Below are 18,878 nucleotides of genomic sequence, written 5' to 3' on the forward strand. Positions count from 1 at the left end.
TTGCTTCAGTTTCTGCCTTGAGTTATGTATGCGCATGTACATAAAAAGACAAGAGGGAGAGAGGGACTATTTGGATTGGATATGATCAAGATACATCGTACACTTATATGAAATTATCAAAGAAATAAAAATATTCTTATTAGAGGATGCTCCAGTGGTTAGGAGCACTGGCTGCTTTTGCAGGGGACCAAGAAAGACTTCGATTCCTGGCACCCACATGGCAGCTCACAACTGTCTGTAACTCCAGTTCCAGAAGATCTTACTCCCTTTTCTGGCCTGCATCGGCACTGCATGCACATGGTGCACAGTCACACATGCAGGCAAAAATACCCGTATCATAAAATAAAAATAAATAATAAAATTACTTTTGAAAAAGACTGTCTTGAGAGATGGGGCCAAACCCTAGGAAGTAACGGCTCTGCAGACGATTGGTAAGAGTAAGATGCCAGACACGCTCTGCCCCGTAGTCTTGGAAACGTGAGACCCGGAGCTCTAGGGAGTAAGGACCTTCCGGCTCCACGTCCCGGCGGAACCAATTATGACGGCGGTTAAGTTTCCGACCGGCACCCTACAGGTGACGCACGCGCGGGGGTGGCGCGCGCAAGAGTGACGCTACTGCATGCGCGGGGCGGGGCGGGACGGGGCGGGGCCGGGCTGGGCCGTGGCGCTGGCAGCTATAAGACTTCAGCGCGACTCCAGCCCGCAGCCCCGCCGCCATGAGCACCAAGCAGGTCACCTGCAGGTAAGTGCGCGGCGTCGCAGGGCTTTGGGCGCTGCCGTGGGGTCGGAGGGAGGTGAGGGGCCGCGCCGAGCCGAGCCGCGGCGGGCTGTGTACAAAGGCGATAACACGCAGGAACCCGAAGGCCGCGGAGAGTCTGGAGCGGCAAGAGCAGCTGCAGCGGCCGCTTGCAGAGAGTGAGCGATGGTGGGTTGCGGGAAATGCGGGCTGGTCCCATTTGGCGGTGCAGGAAACCTAGACCACCGAGAGAGATAAAGCGAGACCCCTTTAAGAGCAGAAAGACGGCAGTAATGGGTGGCTTGTTAGACGAAATGGAGAACCAGAAAGCTACTCTGTGACTGATAGTTTGAAGTAAAAATAGTTGGGGAATAGCGGCGTCGAAACTCGGTGACGAGCTTGTGGCTGTAATTGGGGTTTAGTCCTGTGGATTTGCATGCCTGGAAGTGCAACCCGAATGTAGAAATCCAAACTTCGAAATGCTTCAAAATCCCAAACTTTTTGAGTGCCGGCATGGTGCAACAAGTGGAAAATTTTACAGTATGAAATTTTGTCAAAGTACAAAGATATCGGAAATATTGTATAATTTTTCAGGATACGTGTAAGCATATATGAAATGAATTCTATGTTCACACTTTTGTACCATCCCCAAAACATGCCCATGGAAGTACTCTAAAATAAATATAAAATAAAATAAAAAATTCAAGACACTCCCCAGCCCAAGCATTTTGGATAGAGGAGCTTCCGTTTATACAAGATTCAGCTGGTTTCTGTATATTAAGAAACAAATTATGTAGTTTGGTTATGTGATAAGCATTTCATCTAATACCTTGTTGCTTCTCATTAGGGCGGGTACCGCGTTTATGAAGAGTTCGTTTCAAGAAGGGTTAAGCCAAGTACCCAGGGCCCAGGTGGCTTATGTTAAGTAGTTACCAGAAAAATTGCAGTTAGTGTCTGTGTGTTTTTTGTTTACTTGACACAAGTCAGAGTCATTTGGGAAGACGGAACCTCAATTGGGAAAATGCGCCTACCATACTAGCCTGTGGTTCATTTTCTTGATTGATGTGGGTCGGCCCAGCTCCCTGTGGGTGGTGCCAGCCCTAGACAAGTGGTCCTGAGTGTTGTAAGAAAGGTGGAGGAAACCAGTCGGATCATCGCTCTTCCATAGCCTCATTATTGGTTCTGCCTATTGATTTTCTTTGGTGGTGAACTGTTACCATTTGTCACAGTAACAGAAACTCTAAGACAGTGTAACGGTACTTGTAGATCATTGGTGCTAGAATGTCTTTGTTGAGGGTGAATGTATGTGTGTTTTTACTCCCTTCCCTTTGCAGGAGGAAATGTTCCTATCATGGTATCCTGTAAAGCAGATTCAGGCTGCTTAGAAAATAACTTCTAAATCTCTGCTTATGGTTTTGTTTGTTTGAGACAGGGTCTCTCTTTAGTAGCCTTGGCTGTCCTGGAACTCAAATGTGTAGATCAGGTTGGCCTTAAACTCAGATCTATCTACCTCTGCCTCCCTCAGGATTAAAAGTGTGTGTCACCACATCTGGATGCTTTATGGTTTAATGCTACAACTTACAGGCTTTTCTGAGATGTGTGTCTGCAGAATCTTTATGTAATGGTTAAATCAAGTTATTTTGATTCTAAGTTCTAAGGGATGTCACTGGTAAAAGTTGGGATGCTGGGGCCACCAGTGATGGCCCACGCCTTTAATCCCAGAACTTGGGAGGCAGAGGCATGCCGCTCTCAGTGAATTTGGGGCCAGCCTGGTCTACAAGTCAAGTTTCTGAACAGCTAAGAATGTTATACAAAGAAATCTAGTCTGGGAAAAAAATCAAAAACAAAACAAAATGTTGGGATGCTGGGAAAGGATAGTTCCTGCTTAAGGGCTAACCGGTGTTTGTGGGCCTGTTTCTGCAGCCCTGTCAAGTCATTCAGTATGTGATGCTGTACTGGTTGTACTATACCTGACAAAGGCAGCTTAATAAGGGAAAGGGTTACTCTGACTCATACTCAATGGTGAAGGGGAATCATGTGATAGGAGCTTGAGAGAGTTGATTGTTGGTGCTCAACTCAAACTGTTTCCTTCTTATTCAGTCTTGACTACCACATTCTTGATGGATCTTCTCACCTCAGTTGACCTAATCTAGATAATCCCTCACTGACATGGCCAGAAACTTGTCTCTTCAGTGATTGCAATCAGTGGCAACTGTCCTGATCTATCAACTGGTCATCTTCCACAGTGAAACAACCTCAGGACTGTCAGATTTTTCCCTAAGCTTAGCTTCAGAGTGGTGTACATCTGTCACTAGCATTGAGTCTTATAGATTATGCCCAACTGAAGGAAGTTTCAGAACTTTTGTTTTGTTTTTGGAGACAGGGTTTCTGTGTGTATCCCTGGCTGTCCTGGAACTCACTGTGTAAACTAGGCTGTTCTTGAACTCACAGAGATCTGCCCCTCCTGAGTGCTGAGATTAAAGGTGTGCACCACCACAGCCTGGCTGTTTCAGAACCCCCCCCCCCCTTAAAAGATTTTATTTGTTATATATACAGTGTTCTAACTGCATATTTGCCTGCATGCCAGAAGAGGGCACCAGACCTTATTTTAGATGGTTGTAATAAACTTTGTGGTTGCTGGGATTTGAACTCACAATCTCTGGAAGAGCAGCCAGTGCTCTTAACCTTTGAGCCGTCTCTCTAGCCCTGTCAGACCTTTTAATATGTTTCTGTTGAAAGACGGATCTTTCAAAGTATGAAAAGGAAATTTCCTTGTAAAAGGATTGTAGAGTTAAGAGCAACCCAGTTATATTCCCAACATCAACATAATAGCTCACAGCCATTTGTAACTCCAGTTCCAAGGATCTGACTCCCTCTTCTGGCTCTTCAGGCACCAAACACACACACAATGCACAGGCATAAATGCAGGCAACACACACCTGTTGTTTGGCTGTTTTTGGTTTTTGAGACAGTTTCTCTGTCCTGGAACTGGATCTGTAGATCAGGCTGGTTTCAAACTCATCCACCTGCCTCTGCCTGGGTTAAAGGCATATACCACCACCACTCAGATTTGTTTCTTATTTCATTTATTTATTTATTGTTTGGTTTTTTGTTTGTTTGTTTTCTTTTTTTTTTTTGGTTTTTTGAGACAGGGTTTTTCTGTGGCTTTGGAAGCTGTCCTGGAACTAGCTGTTGTAGACAAGGCTGGCCTCGAACTCACAGAGATCTGCCTGCCTCTACCTCCCGAGTGCTGGGATCAAGGCGTGCCCCATCAACTGCCTGGCCTTGTTTTTTGTTTTGTTTTTTTTAAGGGGTGTGAAGGAGTTGGGCCCTGCTAAATATAAAACCAATATTTAAGTGGGAAAATTTCAGAATCACCAGTAGTGCCAGGGTTATATTTGTGCTGAGACTGTGGGATGTTTTCTCACTTTATTTACTAAAACATTTAACTTAATTTCACCTCAATCACTTGGAGCAGGGACAAGTCTTGCACGGACTAGAGTGGATAAGGGGCCAAATTAGCTGGAAGTTGTGGTTAATTGTATTCATTATTATTACTGTGCATGTATACAATGTGCATGACTGGGCACATGTGTGTCCTGGCTAATGTGTAGAAGTCAGAGGACAACTTTATGGAGGTAGTTCTCTTCTACTTTTACATGGTGTCCTGTTTTACCTTCTGTTGCTGTGATAAACACCAAGACCAAAACCAAACTGGAATGGAAAGGGTTTATTTGGCCTACACTCTTATATTACAATTCATCATTGAGGGAAGTCAGGGCAGGAACCTGGAGGCAGGAGCTGATGCAGAGGCCTTGGAGGATGCTGCTTACTGGCTTGGTCCCCATGACTTACTTGCTTCGCATGCTTCCTTATCTAACTCAGGTCCACCTGCACAAGGTTGGCATCACCCATAGTGGGCTGGGCCTTCCTACATCAATCATCAATCAAGAAAATGCCTTACAAGCATGCTTACACACCTATCTGATGGAGGCTATTCCTGATTGGTGGTTCTGCTTCCCAGATTACTCAACTTGATAACGACTAACCATCACAGAAGTCAGGAACTTAACGCTGCAGTCTGCAAGGCTAGTTTCTAAGTGGCTTGGGAAAGTAACAGTCAGATTCAAAAACTCATCCTTAACATGTCTTTACACTGTAGCCAGTCTGCTGTCGACTGTCTGGAGCAGGCAGCCTTTGGTAGTTGTTTGCTCTGACTAAGGAAATCTCTGGTCTTTTTTCCAGAAGACTATCAAGTGTTCCTTATTTTAGCTCCCTGGTCTTGTAGCTGTTTTGAGACAGACTCTGACTATCCTGTGGAACTCAATATGTAGACCAGGCTGGCCTCTTCCAAGCCGTTGGGATAAAGATGTGTGCCACCATACCTGGCCTTCTGTTTTTGTAGCCATTGTGAACTTGCCTGCCATCATGTGTTGGAGCTTACCTGCTCAACTTCATTTCAGGTTGGGCTGTTGGCACCTGGTTGTTTTTGTGGCTTCAGAGTTCCAGTTTATGGATGATTACAATGTATTAGTCGTTTTGTTTTGTTTTCTTGAGACTGGGTCTCCTTTCTATGGCTGGCCCAAGCTACTATCCATCTTGTTGTCCCCATCTCAGCCTGAGTCCTACCGTGTCTTGCTTCACTGCACTCTTGATGGCATTTCTTATTCTCGCCAGCCCTGGTGTGGTGGTGTGCCTATACTCTCAGCAGGGAAGTCAGTAGTTAGTAGTAGTCTAGGAGTTCAGTCTCAGCTGAGGCAGTATATATAAAAACTTGGTCTCAGAAAATAAAAAGAAGTACCCACCAAGATACTTGGGATGTTTTCTTGTCTCACACCTGGAGACTGGCTAGAGTCGTGGTGTTCAGCATATAGCTAGACTCTAGACCGAGGCTGTTACACTGGCTTAGCAAGGACGCACAGCCAGGCAGGGGGAGCAGGAGTGCAGAGGGCTGCTTCTACCCCTGTAGAAGCGCTTTTCCAGATTACAGGTAGGGTGCAGTGGGGGCAGTGCAGCTTCCGCCTGTGACTCACCTTCCAGGCCCAAGAGGAAGCAGGCCTTGTGTGAACCACACCATGGTACAGTTGAGGCACAGTGAGAAACTGTCAGTGTAAGGACTCTGACTACACCAGCAGCTTCTAGAAGCCGAAGGCTGTTCCTAAGCCAGCTCAGAGGTTATCAGTCTCAGAGCTGCTGTGGTGACTGACTCCTTTCCATGGCCTTACTTGCTCTCTGCCCCCTCCCTGCCTGCTAAGAATGGGGCCCAGGACCACCGAATGCCATGGGCACCATGAGCTTCGTCTTCAGCCCTCCAAGATTTCCCTGCCTTCTAGCAAGTTACTTAACAGCGCCTGACTTGGGAAGTGTTTCCTGGGAAATCTGGGTAGCTTCCTAGAAAAGCCCAGAGCCGTGGCAGCTTTCATTTTCTGATTGTGAGATTGCTGTCCCTTTCGTCAGATGGGGATGGGGGTAATTGGGCCTGGCCGCTCTTGAAGCTTTCTCCATAAGCAGGAGTGAGGGTCTTCAGCAGCCTGCCAGCCCTGTCATGAGTAGGGCACTGTCCTCTGGTTCAGTGGGATGTGAGGAGGCTCTACCCAAAAGCGTACTTCGAAAGGGTTCTTTACCAGAAGGGAGGGCTACAAGGTAAACCAGGCAGGCCAGTAGCAACACAGCTGGCTGTAGCTCGGGATCAAATCTGCAGGTCCACTTTGTTGGTGAGGGAAATTTCTGTGTGTGTGTGTGTGTGTGTGTGTGTGTGTGTGCGCGCGCGCGTACCTTTTTTCTACAAGGTGTTGTATGTAGCCAGTCTGGCATTTAGCTCGGTCCTTCTCTTCAGCATCTCAAGTGCCTGGCCTATGTGTTATTAAGTAAATTTTAAAATACTCTTTTCCAATACAGCTGTTATAGAAACACATTTCTGAGCCTTTTGTAAAGGATGTTTTACCTTCTTCAGGCCCCTCCTCTGCAGTGTGTACACTGAAGGCTGCTGGCCCCACAGTAGGGGATATTCTGGAGTCTCCAGAAAGCCTGGCTTGAGCAGCTTGTCTTTTGGCTTCCTGGGCACCTACCTCATTTTGAGCACACCAGCGGTGTTACAGCTGACACCAAGGTGACCTGGTGAGAACTGGTAGCGTGGCTCCCAGGCTAGGCTTCCAGCAGGCCTGCCCACACCTCACCACCATGCCCGTTATTTTTTGGTCTATTTTTTCCACGAAGCTTGATCTTCTAGTCTCTACTGACATGAGCTTGGGAACACTGCCCTCCCTCAACTAGCAGCCTGTGTCTCCTGTCTCTGCTTCCGCAGCACTCAGCCTGCACTTGGAAGGTTATGTCAGTGGGACTTGTCCCTGTCCTTTATAAAAGACCTTAATAAGAGCTGCACTCTGGGGAGCCTGAATAAAACGGAACTGAGTAGTTTATACTCCACACAGGCATTTACAAGCAGCATCAGCGTTTTGTTACTACAAAGGCAGTTATATAATGTGTCCCCAGCAGAAGCGTTGGGAAGTGCAGAGCTGAAGGAAAATGCCACATGATGGCCTAGATTCCACTAGCCCGCTACAGGCATCACCAGCTTTTAAACTTTTTGCCCCTTTATATATTGAGCTTATCCCCACCTACCGCCCACCCTCTTTTTTTTTAACCCTTCTGTGAGTCCCCCTTATCCTAGATAGTTCAGTACTTCCATGGATCACCAGTCTTAGCACACTAGTTTATGTGAGATCCTGTATATGGGAATTTTTAAAGAATATTGTGTGTCCTGGTTGGTTGGTTGGTTGGTTGGTTGGTTGGTTGGTTGGTTGGTTGGTTGGGTTTTGTTTTGGGTTTTTTGTCGGTCTTTGGTTTTTTAGAGTTACATAGAAGAGGGGTCTTGAGAATGCCTCTATCAGATTGGTCTGTAGGCAGAGCCTGCTGTTGATTCTTCTTAATTAGTAACTGATGTGGGAGGGACAGTCCAGTTCACCATGGGCAGTAAAAGAAAGCAAGCTGAGCAGGGCAGTCGGCAGCATCCACGCCTTGATTTTTTTCCTTCAGTGATGGACTGTGACCTGAGAATTGAAAGCAGGGGTAAACTTTCTTCCTTATAATGTTTTTGGCCATGATGCTCATCTTAGGAGTAGAAACCTTAAAAGCATTGTGACAAAGTGAATCTAATAGCAGGCTTTGCCAGGGTGCCTGTGTCACAGTCTCTGCTTCCTGCAGTTTTGGTACAGAGTTGTGTAAGCAATCTCCAGAGCTCTTACTGTGAGAGGGAATACTGTGCTGAACTCCTGTCTCCCCCCTTAACTGCTGCCCCTCTGATTTCTGCCTGGGTGAATTTAACTGTTCAAAGTACCTCACACGTATTTGTTATGATGGCTTCTTTGGCTTAGCACAATGTCCTTAAGGCTCCTTCATGTTCATGTAGTTTTGAGTTAGAAATGTTTTCCTTTTTAAGGCTGAATAATATTCCATTATATGTACATACTACTATTGTGGGTTTTGTGCATGGATTTTTATTATTCTTTGTTTTGTTTCTTTTGGGTATTTGCGTTGTTTGTTTGCTTTTTGGTTTTTTGAGACAGGGTTTCTCTGTGTAGCTTTGGAGCTTGTTCTGGAACTCACAGAAATACGCCTGCCTCTGTCTCCCAAATGCTGGGATTAAAAGCATGTGCCACCACTACCTGGCCCAGATTTGTTATTTAGCTAAGGCTGAGCTTGGTTTTCTGAACCTCCTGGCTCTCCTGAGTGCCAAGCCTATAGGCATATAATATACCACTGCATCTAGTTTATTCTATCCTGACAATGAAACTCATGGCTTAGCACATGCTAGGCAAGCACCCTACCAGCAAAGCAAAATTCCTATCCTCCTGAGAGTGCTAGGATTTCAGGCTTATGCCACCGTGCCCAGCATCCCTTATGCCTTTTGATGCCACAGTGTCTTCTTTGGGGCTCATGATGAAACAGGGTGGTGTCATCTCTACACTTACAGGTGCAACAGCAAGGGTAGGTAGGGAAAAGGACTTTGTTACTTGGCCTGAGCCCAGAACTTTTTTCCTGCAATTAAGTCATCTCTTTTAACAGCTCTGGGAGAATGGGGAGAGTGGGTTTTCTGACATGTTTTCCCAATTATGAAACTCATATCTTACATATTTAACACAAATCAAGAGCTTTCCATATAGAAGGGTTTTGAAATATTTTATGTGTATGAATGTTTACTTGCATGTATGTCTACACACCACATGCATACAGTGAGACAGGTTGTTAGCTGAGGTGTGGGTGCTGGGAACAGAGGCTGGGTCCTCTACAAAAGTACCAAGTGCTCATAACCACTGAACCATTTCTCTAGCCCCAACATAAAAACTTTTTGAGATCTTTTTCTTCCAGAAAGCTAGTCTTGGGTCATTGTGATGCTTGTAAAAGTCACGTTTGGAATCTAGGGAGAACATGCAGTGTGGGTGGGGCTGTATGTGTCGTGCTGAGAGTGCTGCCTTCCCCACGGTGACCAGCTGCTCTGTGCTCGTCTCCCGCAGGTATTTTATGCATGGCGTGTGTCGCGAAGGCAGCCAGTGCCTGTTCTCACATGACCTGGCCAACAGCAAGCCATCCACCATCTGCAAGTACTACCAGAAGGGCTACTGTGCCTACGGTGCACGCTGCAGGCAAGGCTGCCACGACTGTGGCTACTGGAGTGAAGTTGTATGTGGAGAATAGGGGTTGTGTTTAGTTTTGTTGACGGTTTTATGCCACCCAGGCTGACTTCAAAGTTGCTATGTAGCCAAGGCTGGCTTTGAACTTCTGTTCTCTTGCCTCTACCCCCAGTGGTGGGAATACAGGTGTATGGCATATACCCTGAGCATGGGTCTTGATGAAGATTTTCAACTTAGAGTTGTACTTAGAATATTAGTGATTTGTGTCTTGCTTTCAAACCCCATATAACATATTCTAGATTTTCCTTGCCACCAGTCCATCCCCTCGCTTCGTGGTGTGTGTGTGGTGTGTGTGTGGTGTGTGTGTGGTGTGTGTGTGGTGTGTGGTGGTGTGTGTGGTGGTGTGTGTGGTGTTGTGTGTGGTGTTGTGTGTGGTGTGTGTGTGGTGTGTGTGTGGTGTGTGTGGTGTGTGTGTGTGGTGTGTGTGTGTGGTGTGTGGTGTGTGTGTGTGGTGTGTGTGTGTGGTGTGTGTGTGTGGTGTGTGTGTGTGGTGTGTGGTGTGTGTGGTGGTGTGTGTGGTGGTGTGTGTGGTGTGTGTGTGTGGTGTGTGTGTGTGGTGTGTGTGTGGTGTGTGTGGTGTGTGTGGTGTGTGTGTGTGGTGTGTGTGTGTGGTGTGTGTGTATGAGTGAAAAGGTGGTAATGCCATTTATTTTAAAGCCATTTGCAGTTCATGCTTGAGTGACTTCTGGCGGGGAGGCTAATGGCATTCGTGTACACACAGCCCTGTTGCTCCAGGCTGGACAACAGTGTGAGCCTCTCCCTTAGGAGAGCAGAGCCATCTAGTCCTTGCTGCCTGGCGGAGCTCTAAAGATAGAGCTAGCTACCTGCTTTTCCCCAGCCTGTCTACCCACCCTGATCAGTGTGTCCTGGAGATTCCTACCCAGAGAGCCAGGACACTTGGTGGCATAGGTGTCGAGGGCCTTCTTAATTGGGTGGATTCCTGTCAGTCCTACTGGGACACTTGGGTGTGGGTGTGGGTAAAGGTAGTGGTGGGTGTAGGTTACCCCAATAGCCTTTTCTAGTTGAGAGTATAGGGACGGGCCCTTGCCCACCTCAGTGGGTGCAGCCGTCGGCCGCTGGGAGGACAGGTAGTGCGTGTGGGTGTGTGTGCAGGTTTGGGGCCTGCATGGCTATGATATATTGTTGTGTTTTGTTCAGATATGATCACACAAAGCCCCCAGCTGCAGCAAGTGGAGCGGTGGGCCCTGCACCCCACTCTTTGCCATCCTCGGGCTTGCCTAGTCCTCACCTTTCCCCCGACATTGCCACATCTGTTATGAGGACACCGGGGAAGCGAGAAAAGAAGACGCTGGTGCTCAGAGACCGAAGTGAGTGACTGCAGCCGCCGCTACCACTGGGGAAGCAGCATGCAGGGCTTAGTGCGGCTTTCAGGGAACCCTGACACCCCAGAGCTGTTCTGAAAACAGGCTGCAGAGGTTCGGGGAGTATCTGTCTCCACAGCTAGGCTGAGCTCCACTCTGAGTCCAAGCAAAGCGTCCGAGTGGTCTTTTGTCACCTTGAAGTTGCCTCTTAGAAGGTCACCCACTGATGAGAAGCCCCAGGCTGCTCATTCTGAAGCTAGATGGAGTTTTCTTGTTATGTCTTTTTAGTTTTTTGTTTTTTTGAGTTAGTTTATCTGTGTCTCAGACTTGCCTCTCCTGGAACTCACCCTGTAGACCAGGCTGGCCTGGAACTCATAGAGATCCACCTGCCTCTGCCTCCCAAGTGCTGGGATTAAAGGCGTGTTCCACCACTGCCTGACAAAGCTGGGTGTTCTAATGGAGGGGACAGGTCACTTTCTCCTTGTTTGGTACCATGTCCTCTTGTGACTGCTTTGGGGATTTGAGGAGCATCTTCAGACACAGGGCAAGGAAGGCTTTTGTGAGAAAGAAGTTATCAAGTGGTAAAGCCTTTTGTGTTGCTGGATCTCAGGAAGATCTCCTAGCTCTTGGGCTTGTTCCGTGTGGGATTTCATGTCTTAGGGAGGTTTTAGCTTTAAATGGTCTGTATGTTGACATCTTTGTGTTCTGTATAAAAATACCCCATTCTCTTCTGTTCTGCACCTGCACTTGACCGCCTGGGCCATCTCCCTGCCTCTGCACTGTTGTTCTGGCCTGCTTTTCTTGAGCTCTTCCTAATTTAGGCTAGTAGCCCTCATGAAAGATGAGCCCATTCTCATGTCTGTTTCTTGTGTGTACATTTTGTGTTGAGATCTCACTGGCCTGGCTGAAGACAAGACTCTGCCAAGCACAGCGAATAATCCAGGTGGTTGCAGTGACCCTCACACCAGCCCGGAGATGAAGCCCCACTCCTACCTAGATGCCATCAGGAGTGGCCTGGACAACTTGGAGGCCAGCAGCTCCTATAGCAACGAGCAGCAATTATGCCCCTACGCTGCTGCTGGGGAGTGCCGGTTTGGAGATGCCTGTGTCTACCTGCATGGGGACATGTGTGAGATCTGTAGGCTTCAAGTCCTGCACCCCTTTGACCCAGAACAAAGGAAGGCTCATGAGAAGGTAACTTAACCCTTGACATGCACTCCTATTAAGAAACCTGAATGTACCAGGGACAGAGTCTGGAGTCTCACAGCTGGCTTTCTGCCAGGAATGCCTATGTCGTGTACCTGGTTTATTTTTACTCTATTTTCAAGTTCTTTCCTGTTGCCATTTTATCAGTTTTTGATTATTCAGAACAAAGAAGAATAAGAAGTATTAGAAATGCAAAGTTCAGGCCTGGAAAGATGGCTCACCAATTAAGACTACTTGCTGCTCTTGCAGAGGACCAGTGTTCACTCCCTAGCACCCACTTTGGGTAGCTCTATGCAACCTCCTGTAATTCCAGCTCCAGAGGGTCTGACAATCTCTTCTCACTTCCACAGGAACTTCATGCATGCACACACACGCACACACACACATGCACAAATAATAGTGATAAAATAAATCAAGCTTTAAGAACTGCAAAGTAATGCTGGAGAGGTAGCTCAGTGGTTAAGAACATTGTTTGCTCTTCAAGAGGACCCTGGTTCAATTCCCAGCACCCACATAGCAGCTCACAACTGTCTGTAACTCCAGTTCCAGGGGATCCACCACCCTGACACAGACATAAGTGCAGGCAAGACACCAATGCAGATAAAATAAAAATAAATTAGGGGCTGGAGAGATTGCTCAGCAGTTAAAAGCAGAGGCTGATCTTCCAGAGATCCTGAGTTCAGTTCCCAGCAACCACATGATGGCTCACAACTGTCTGTCATGAGATTTGGTGCCCTCTTCTGACCTGCAGACATACATGGATGCAGACAGCTATATACATAATAAGTAAATCTTTTAAAATAAAAATTTAAAATATCAAAATAAATCATTTTTTAAAAAGAAGCTTCAATGCATTCATTTCACAGAACATTGAGTAGATCTTCGAGAAAACTAATGAATAAAAGAAATGCAAAGTAAAGAACTTCTACTCAGAAGTACATGTACCTGTGCCTGCCCTCTGTACCTCATGTACGCTCAGATTCTCACAGACATCTTACCTCCCTAGGTTTACACATCCTGGGTTGGAAATTTTGAAAAAAACTTTATTATGGGCTTTTCTTTAAATTTTATGTGCGTGTGTATGTGTGTTTTTGTGTGGTGAGCGCACACTTGTGAGTTCCTGTAGAGATGAGAGAGGTGTAGACTGGTCAAGCTGGAGTTATAGGCAGTTGTAAGCTCTCTGATGAGGGTACTGGGACCCAAATGCAAGTCCTTTGGAAGAGCAACAAGAGCTCATAACTGCTGTCTAGTCCCTCTTATCAGGGATTCTTGGGAGCCAAGTGTTGAAAGGTTATGAATGTCCTTGTGTGTGCAGGCTATGCCTCATATTAGGCTGCCCTCATTCCAGGGTTATGAAGATGGGTTAGAGAAAAGAAAAATCTCAGGGTTACAGTGCTAGAGGCCAGGTCACCTCCTCTAAGAACTTGGTAATTACATGGGATAAAATGGTCGTGGCCTCCCTTGACAGAGAAGACCTGTGTCCTGGAGGACTGCTAATGGGCATGCCAGCAGACAGCATTCCTGGTAGTTCAGCCACTGTGAGGCAGTGGGGTAGCAAGCTGTGGAACTCAGGTTGGGTCTGCTCTTTATCCACGTGCATAGAGCACTGTTTGTTGTGTGCAGCTCAGAGCAGGGGCCTGGGTCTTCTCATCTACGTTCACTTGGATTCACTCAGCTCAGTCATATTTCCTGTGTTGATGTGGCGTGGAATAGGCATGATATCCAGAAAAAAACAGAGACCTGTGGCCCAGTGCTCATAAATACCAAAACTCCCCAGTGATCTAAGTGTTCTAGAACTCCATAGCTGTTAAGCTGGTAGTGACCATACCTACTAGGGGACCTAGGACAAGGACAAGGTGGTTTGAGGTCTACTTTTTTGGTCAGATCTTATGCCCTGAATTCAGGAATTGTAGGTACTGTTCTTAACAGCTATTGTGACTATGTGACTGAACTACTCCTGGGGTCTTGGCCAAAGACAACCTAACATTTCCCTCCTGTCATCCTCAGATGTGTATGTCAACATTTGAACATGAGATGGAAAAGGCTTTTGCCTTCCAAGCAAGTCAGGACAAAGTGTGCAGCATCTGTATGGAGGTGATCTTAGAGAAGGCATCTGCATCTGAGAGGAGGTTTGGCATTCTCTCCAGCTGCAGTCACACCTACTGCCTGTCCTGCATCCGCCAGTGGAGATGCGCCAAGCAGTTTGAAAACCCCATCATAAAGTAAGTGCAGCTGGGCTTCTCTGTAGGCATGGGAGCTGCTGCTCTCCAGAGCTCGGACTCCCTGCTGTGTGAGCTTGCACAAGTCATCCTTCCTAGGCCTACCTTCCTGTCTTAGTGGCAGCCTCTCCCATCTCTGCATGTTGGGGACTTTACAAAACTGTCAGTTGTTGCTGGCTAGGTTCTGTCTCACAGACCTCTCTGAATCTAGGACAGTCATTGTGTCTGCCTTAGGCTAGCTGCCCTGTAACATTTTCCTGTTTGGGGTTTTTTTGTTGTTGTTTTTCCAGACAGGGTTTCTGTGTGTAGCTTTGGAGCTTATCTTGGCACTTAACTCCGTAGACCATGCTGGCCATGAACTCAGAGAGATCCCTCTGCCCCTCTACCTCCCAAGTGCTGGGATCAAAGGCATGCACCACCACTGCCCGGCATGTTTTGGGGTTTTTTTTAACCTTAATAAGGGATTGATACTTGCTTGGAATATGGCTCCTGTGCACTTCTACTGCCTGGTGCACATTGTTGAACTTGCAGCAGCTTCACCAGGAGAGATGAGTAGAGCTCTGCAGTGTCCAGTACTATTCAGAGTTAGTTGCTCAGCTGACATGCAGTCTAGTTTTAGAAACTTCATCATCCCCCAAGCCTGTACTGGCACCTGCCCATTGCTGTTGTCTTCTTTTAGACAGCCTCCAACCTAGGTTCTTTCTCTACAAATACCTTACTGTCCCCATCATTATGCAAGGCCTTTGCCTTAGCAAATGTTCCCAGGGCCACTTCTGATGAAAATGGTGTATGGGTGAAGAGTACTCTGAGAACAGCTTGTAATCTGCTCTCCAGCTAGTGGGCACTCACATAAGTGTAGACCCCAGTAGTGTCATGGCAGTTCGGCCTCCAGTTGAAGCTGTTTACTAAGGATTCCAGTTTCTTCACATCCTCTCCAATGCTTGCCTTTATTTCTAAACTCAGCTGTCCCGGGGGTAAAGTGTATCTGACTGTCATCTTGCTTCTGTAGTCACTGAAGATAATGATCATCATTTTGTATGCTTACTGGCTGTCCTGGATGAATGCTTAGATCTGCCTCTTGCTGGGTTGAACCTTTTCTGCAGCACAAGCTGCTCTTAGAGAATGGTGATTGTCTCTGGCCATACATTTGAGCAAGGGGTTTCAGAGTGGAATGTGCAAAGGATTCATGATATATTTTCTCCCTTACAAACCTGATTTGTTTGTTGTTCTCCAGGTCTTGTCCAGAGTGTCGTGTGATATCAGAGTTTGTAATTCCAAGTGTGTACTGGGTAGAAGACCAAAATAAAAAGAATGAATTGATTGAAGCTTTCAAACAGGGAATGGGGTAAGTACCTTCATTTCATAGGGGATCCCGGTTCCTGCCTGGCTGGGTGTGGTTTGGTGTGTCATTTGGACCTGGTGGATGGATCTGAGAGCTTCTTGCTCCTGTCAGGCACGTTGCTGGGCTCTGGGCTGCAAAGCTGAGTGAAGCCTTGAGGAAGCAGATGAGTTCTAAGTTGAGCCCTGGGAACTGGTGCTGAGGTTAACGCTGCATCTCTGATTTTCCATGCATTTAACAGGGGCATGTTGGGGATCTGCTGTCTCATAGGCCTTGGCCATTGCATCACTCAAAAAAGCTGACAGTGAGTTGCAAGATGAGTTCTGGCCTCCACATGCTTTCCATGACACTTAACACATTGTGTCACCTAGTCTAGCCTCAGCCTTCCGCCTCAGCCACCCTAGTGTTAGGATTACAGACATGTACAACCACACCTAGCATCTTTTTAAAAGAAATAGTTTTCTAGGAATTTCTTTCTCACAGAATATTCCTATTGCCTTGCATCTATCTGTCCTTTGCATCCCTGTCATTTGTACTATAAATACTATGTGTTTTATGTACTTTATTACAAAACCCACAAGGCAACATCAGATTTGTCATCTAAAACTCACTTTTTGTTTTTTATTGAGACAGGCTCTCACTGTGTAGCCCTGGCTGACCTGCCTATGATACCCAAGTACTACAATCAAAGACTTACACACTACCATGCCTGGCCAAAAATCACCCCCCCCCCTTTTGTTTCGAAAATTTTATATTTATCTAGTTACTGTACCTTAAAGGTACCCATTTTACCTTTTTTCCCTCCTGTCATACAATTGTCCATCCACATGAGGGCAGATGCAGCAAGAAAGAGCTGCTGGGCTGGTTAAAGTCACCTCAATGCGGTTGATCTTGCCTGGCTGTGTCCCTTTGGTGGATGTTCTTGAGCAATCTTCAGAACATGAGCTTCTGCCAAGTGCCACCATCAGAGAGATGAGTGACTGTCTCTCAAAATGGGACAGGGCAGTGCGGTGGCAGATTTCTTCATTAGTGACCTAAGCCAGAACAGAGAAAGCACTTGGGTCTGTCTACCATGGGTGTGAGAAGAAAACCACGTGGACCCCTAAATACCCTTTGTAGGCAGCACAGCTCCACTGTGGTCCTTTGAAGAGGCTGGGGAGTTACTGGTAGAGATAGGAGGGTGTCAGGAAAGACCTGACTGGCAGGCAGGCAACAAAGGGTGATTGATACCCTGGTAATGGGATGGTTTGAGTGTTGTTTAGATGGATGTGAGCTGAGAACAGGCAGTGAAGTGGCCAAGCTGGAGCTATTGACTTTGGTGGGTGATAGGTTGGGCTAGAGGAGAGGAAGGCCTTGTAAGCATGGGGCTTAGAGAAAGCAGGGGTATTTGTTGTTTGGTTTTGTTGTTTGAGATAGGGTTTCTCTATGTAGACCAAGTTGGCCTCAAACTCACAAAGATGTGCCTGCTTCTGCCTCCCGATTGCTGGAATTAAAGGAGTGCGCCAGCGTCACCTGGTGGGGTTGTTTGGTATGGGGTCCTGCTTTATAGCTCTGACTAGACTAGAACTTGGCTAGCCTCAAACTCATGGAGACTTTTCTGCCTCTGCTTCCTAAAGTTTGAGGTTACAGGTGTAGGCTACCATGTACAATGAGAAGGCAGTTCTGAAGCACCTAAGGGTGAGGCGCAACTAAAGACCTGAGAGTTTACTGTCTAAGCTATTTAAAAAAAAAAAAAAAAAAAAAAAAAAAAAATTCCCCCAACAGTGGAGAAGGGCCAAAGGTACAAGGAAGAATTAAGCTAGGCTCTAAAAGTAGAAGGCATTTGTAACTTGAGGCATCTAAGACCTGCTTTGCCAGGCTGCCCTCTCACTGACTAGGAGGAAAGGAAACTAACCCACTTGCTTTGGAGACTTGAGCAGAACAAGAGAACCAGCTTCAGACCCTGGTGCCCGGAGCGCCCAAAGCCTTGCTGGGCCCTTGTGCGGAGGCACTGGAGTTGTTGCGATTGGGGTGGGCTGCCCCTGCCTCTGCACACTCAGCCTTCACCAAGTACATCCAGCAGCTTTGTGCAGCTTGGAAATCAGAATGCCACTGTGACTTCAGTAAGTCACTTCACTTCTCCCACCTGGGATGCCCCAGTTTAACAGGTGGGGCTGCAGTAAGACTGTAGCCGTACTTCATAGTTCCACCAGCCCCCGACCTGTGTGTGTCTGTCTGATCTAATCTCTGTAGTGTGTGCTTTTCAGGAAAAAGGCATGCAAATACTTTGAGCAAGGTAAGGGGACCTGTCCCTTTGGAAGCAAGTGCCTTTACCGCCATGCTTACCCAGATGGACGGCTGGCAGAGCCAGAGAAACCACGGAAGCAGCTGAGTTCTGAAGGCACTGTGAGGGTAAGCTGCATAGGGATGCTGTGGGGATTCCCCTCCTAATAGCTTTGGCAGCAGAGCATTGGGATCAAGAAAAGCAAAGCAAGCTGACTCAGGGTCTGGTGCTATTTTCGCTGACCCAGGTGTGCTATTTGGCTGTTTTTACAGTTCTTTAATTCAGTGCGGCTTTGGGATTTTATCGAGAACCGAGAAACCCAGCAGGTCAGCAACACGGATGATGTTGATGTAACAGAGCTTGGAGACCTCTTCATGCACCTTTCTGGAGTAGAATCATCAGAACGCTAGACAGTGCTGACACCTTCACTTTGGGCTCTGCAGTCACAACTTTACAAGGCAGGGTGTGGAAGCCTCTGTCACTGACCCAAGGTGGCATGGTACCTGGATGGGAGTATGGCAGCAAATCCCCTTGGTCTCTTCATGCTTCACTTTCACAGCCCTGGTGAAGGGAAAGGCATAAGATAACCAAGTCCATGGAATCACTACATTTAGAGTTGAGCTCTTAGTTGTATCTCCAGCCCCATTACCGGGAACCAGCTATGTGGTCCAGCTGTTTTAACTGATTGCTTTTAAATGAAACCCAACTGCCATCATTCTTGTGACTTTCTTCCTTAAGCAACAGTAAACTTGAGCTGCTTACAAAGCAGCAGATCTGTTTTTCTTATCGAAGGCGTCGCCAGCCCTGTAGAGGGCTCCTCTGCAGTGTGTTGTGAGCCTTGGACTTTATGCAGCTCTGTAGTAACACATGGTCATGTTGGTGTTGCACTATAACATAGAGTCTTAATGCTCTGAGGATGGTCAGGTTAGATTAGTCAGCAGGTATGTGCAGTTGACAGGTAAAAAGGTGGGTCCTATGTGTAAAGGTCTTCAGGGAAACTCCATGGTCCTGACCCAACAGTCACTCATCTGAGGAGATGTGAGGCCAAGACAGCTGGATTGTAAATTAGTGTGTATAACCTTATAAGTCAGAGCAAATTTGTT

General features: G+C 46.9%; 1 protein-coding gene across 3 annotated transcripts; it reads left to right on the forward strand.

Annotated features, from left to right (window-relative positions):
- The first annotated feature begins 628 nt into the window (after positions 1 to 628).
- On the forward strand, positions 629 to 18,490 carry Mkrn2 (makorin ring finger protein 2). Of its 3 annotated transcripts, none has more exons than XM_051203736.1 (8): positions 629 to 742; positions 9,250 to 9,415; positions 10,585 to 10,754; positions 11,638 to 11,942; positions 13,962 to 14,176; positions 15,408 to 15,518; positions 17,759 to 17,903; positions 18,048 to 18,490. In XM_051203736.1, exons 2-8 carry the CDS (start codon positions 9,261 to 9,263, stop codon positions 18,183 to 18,185), a joined length of 1,239 nt encoding a protein of 412 aa, XP_051059693.1. In that variant the 5' UTR covers positions 629 to 742; positions 9,250 to 9,260; the 3' UTR covers positions 18,186 to 18,490. The 3 variants fall into 3 exon arrangements, with proteins under 3 accessions (XP_051059693.1, XP_051059694.1, XP_051059695.1); XM_051203738.1 differs by having other exon boundaries at positions 647 to 742; positions 9,250 to 9,378; XM_051203737.1 differs by lacking the exon at positions 17,759 to 17,903.
- The last annotated feature ends 388 nt before the right edge of the window (positions 18,491 to 18,878 follow it).

The sequence above is a fragment of the Phodopus roborovskii genome, unplaced genomic scaffold (assembly GCF_943737965.1).
Source record: "Phodopus roborovskii unplaced genomic scaffold, PHOROB, whole genome shotgun sequence".
NCBI classification, from domain to species: Eukaryota; Metazoa; Chordata; class Mammalia; order Rodentia; family Cricetidae; genus Phodopus; species Phodopus roborovskii.

Bases quoted from the DNA above. Each gene is read 5' to 3' on its own strand.
- Mkrn2 (XM_051203736.1), top strand. From the start codon at position 9,261: ATGGCGTGTGTCGCGAAGGCAGCCAGTGCCTGTTCTCACATGACCTGG. The intron at 9,416-10,584 runs GTATGTGGAGAA...TGTTTTGTTCAG, and splicing joins GTGGCTACTGGAGTGAAGTT to ATATGATCACACAAAGCCCC. The intron at 10,755-11,637 runs GTGAGTGACTGC...TTTTGTGTTGAG, and splicing joins GCTGGTGCTCAGAGACCGAA to ATCTCACTGGCCTGGCTGAA.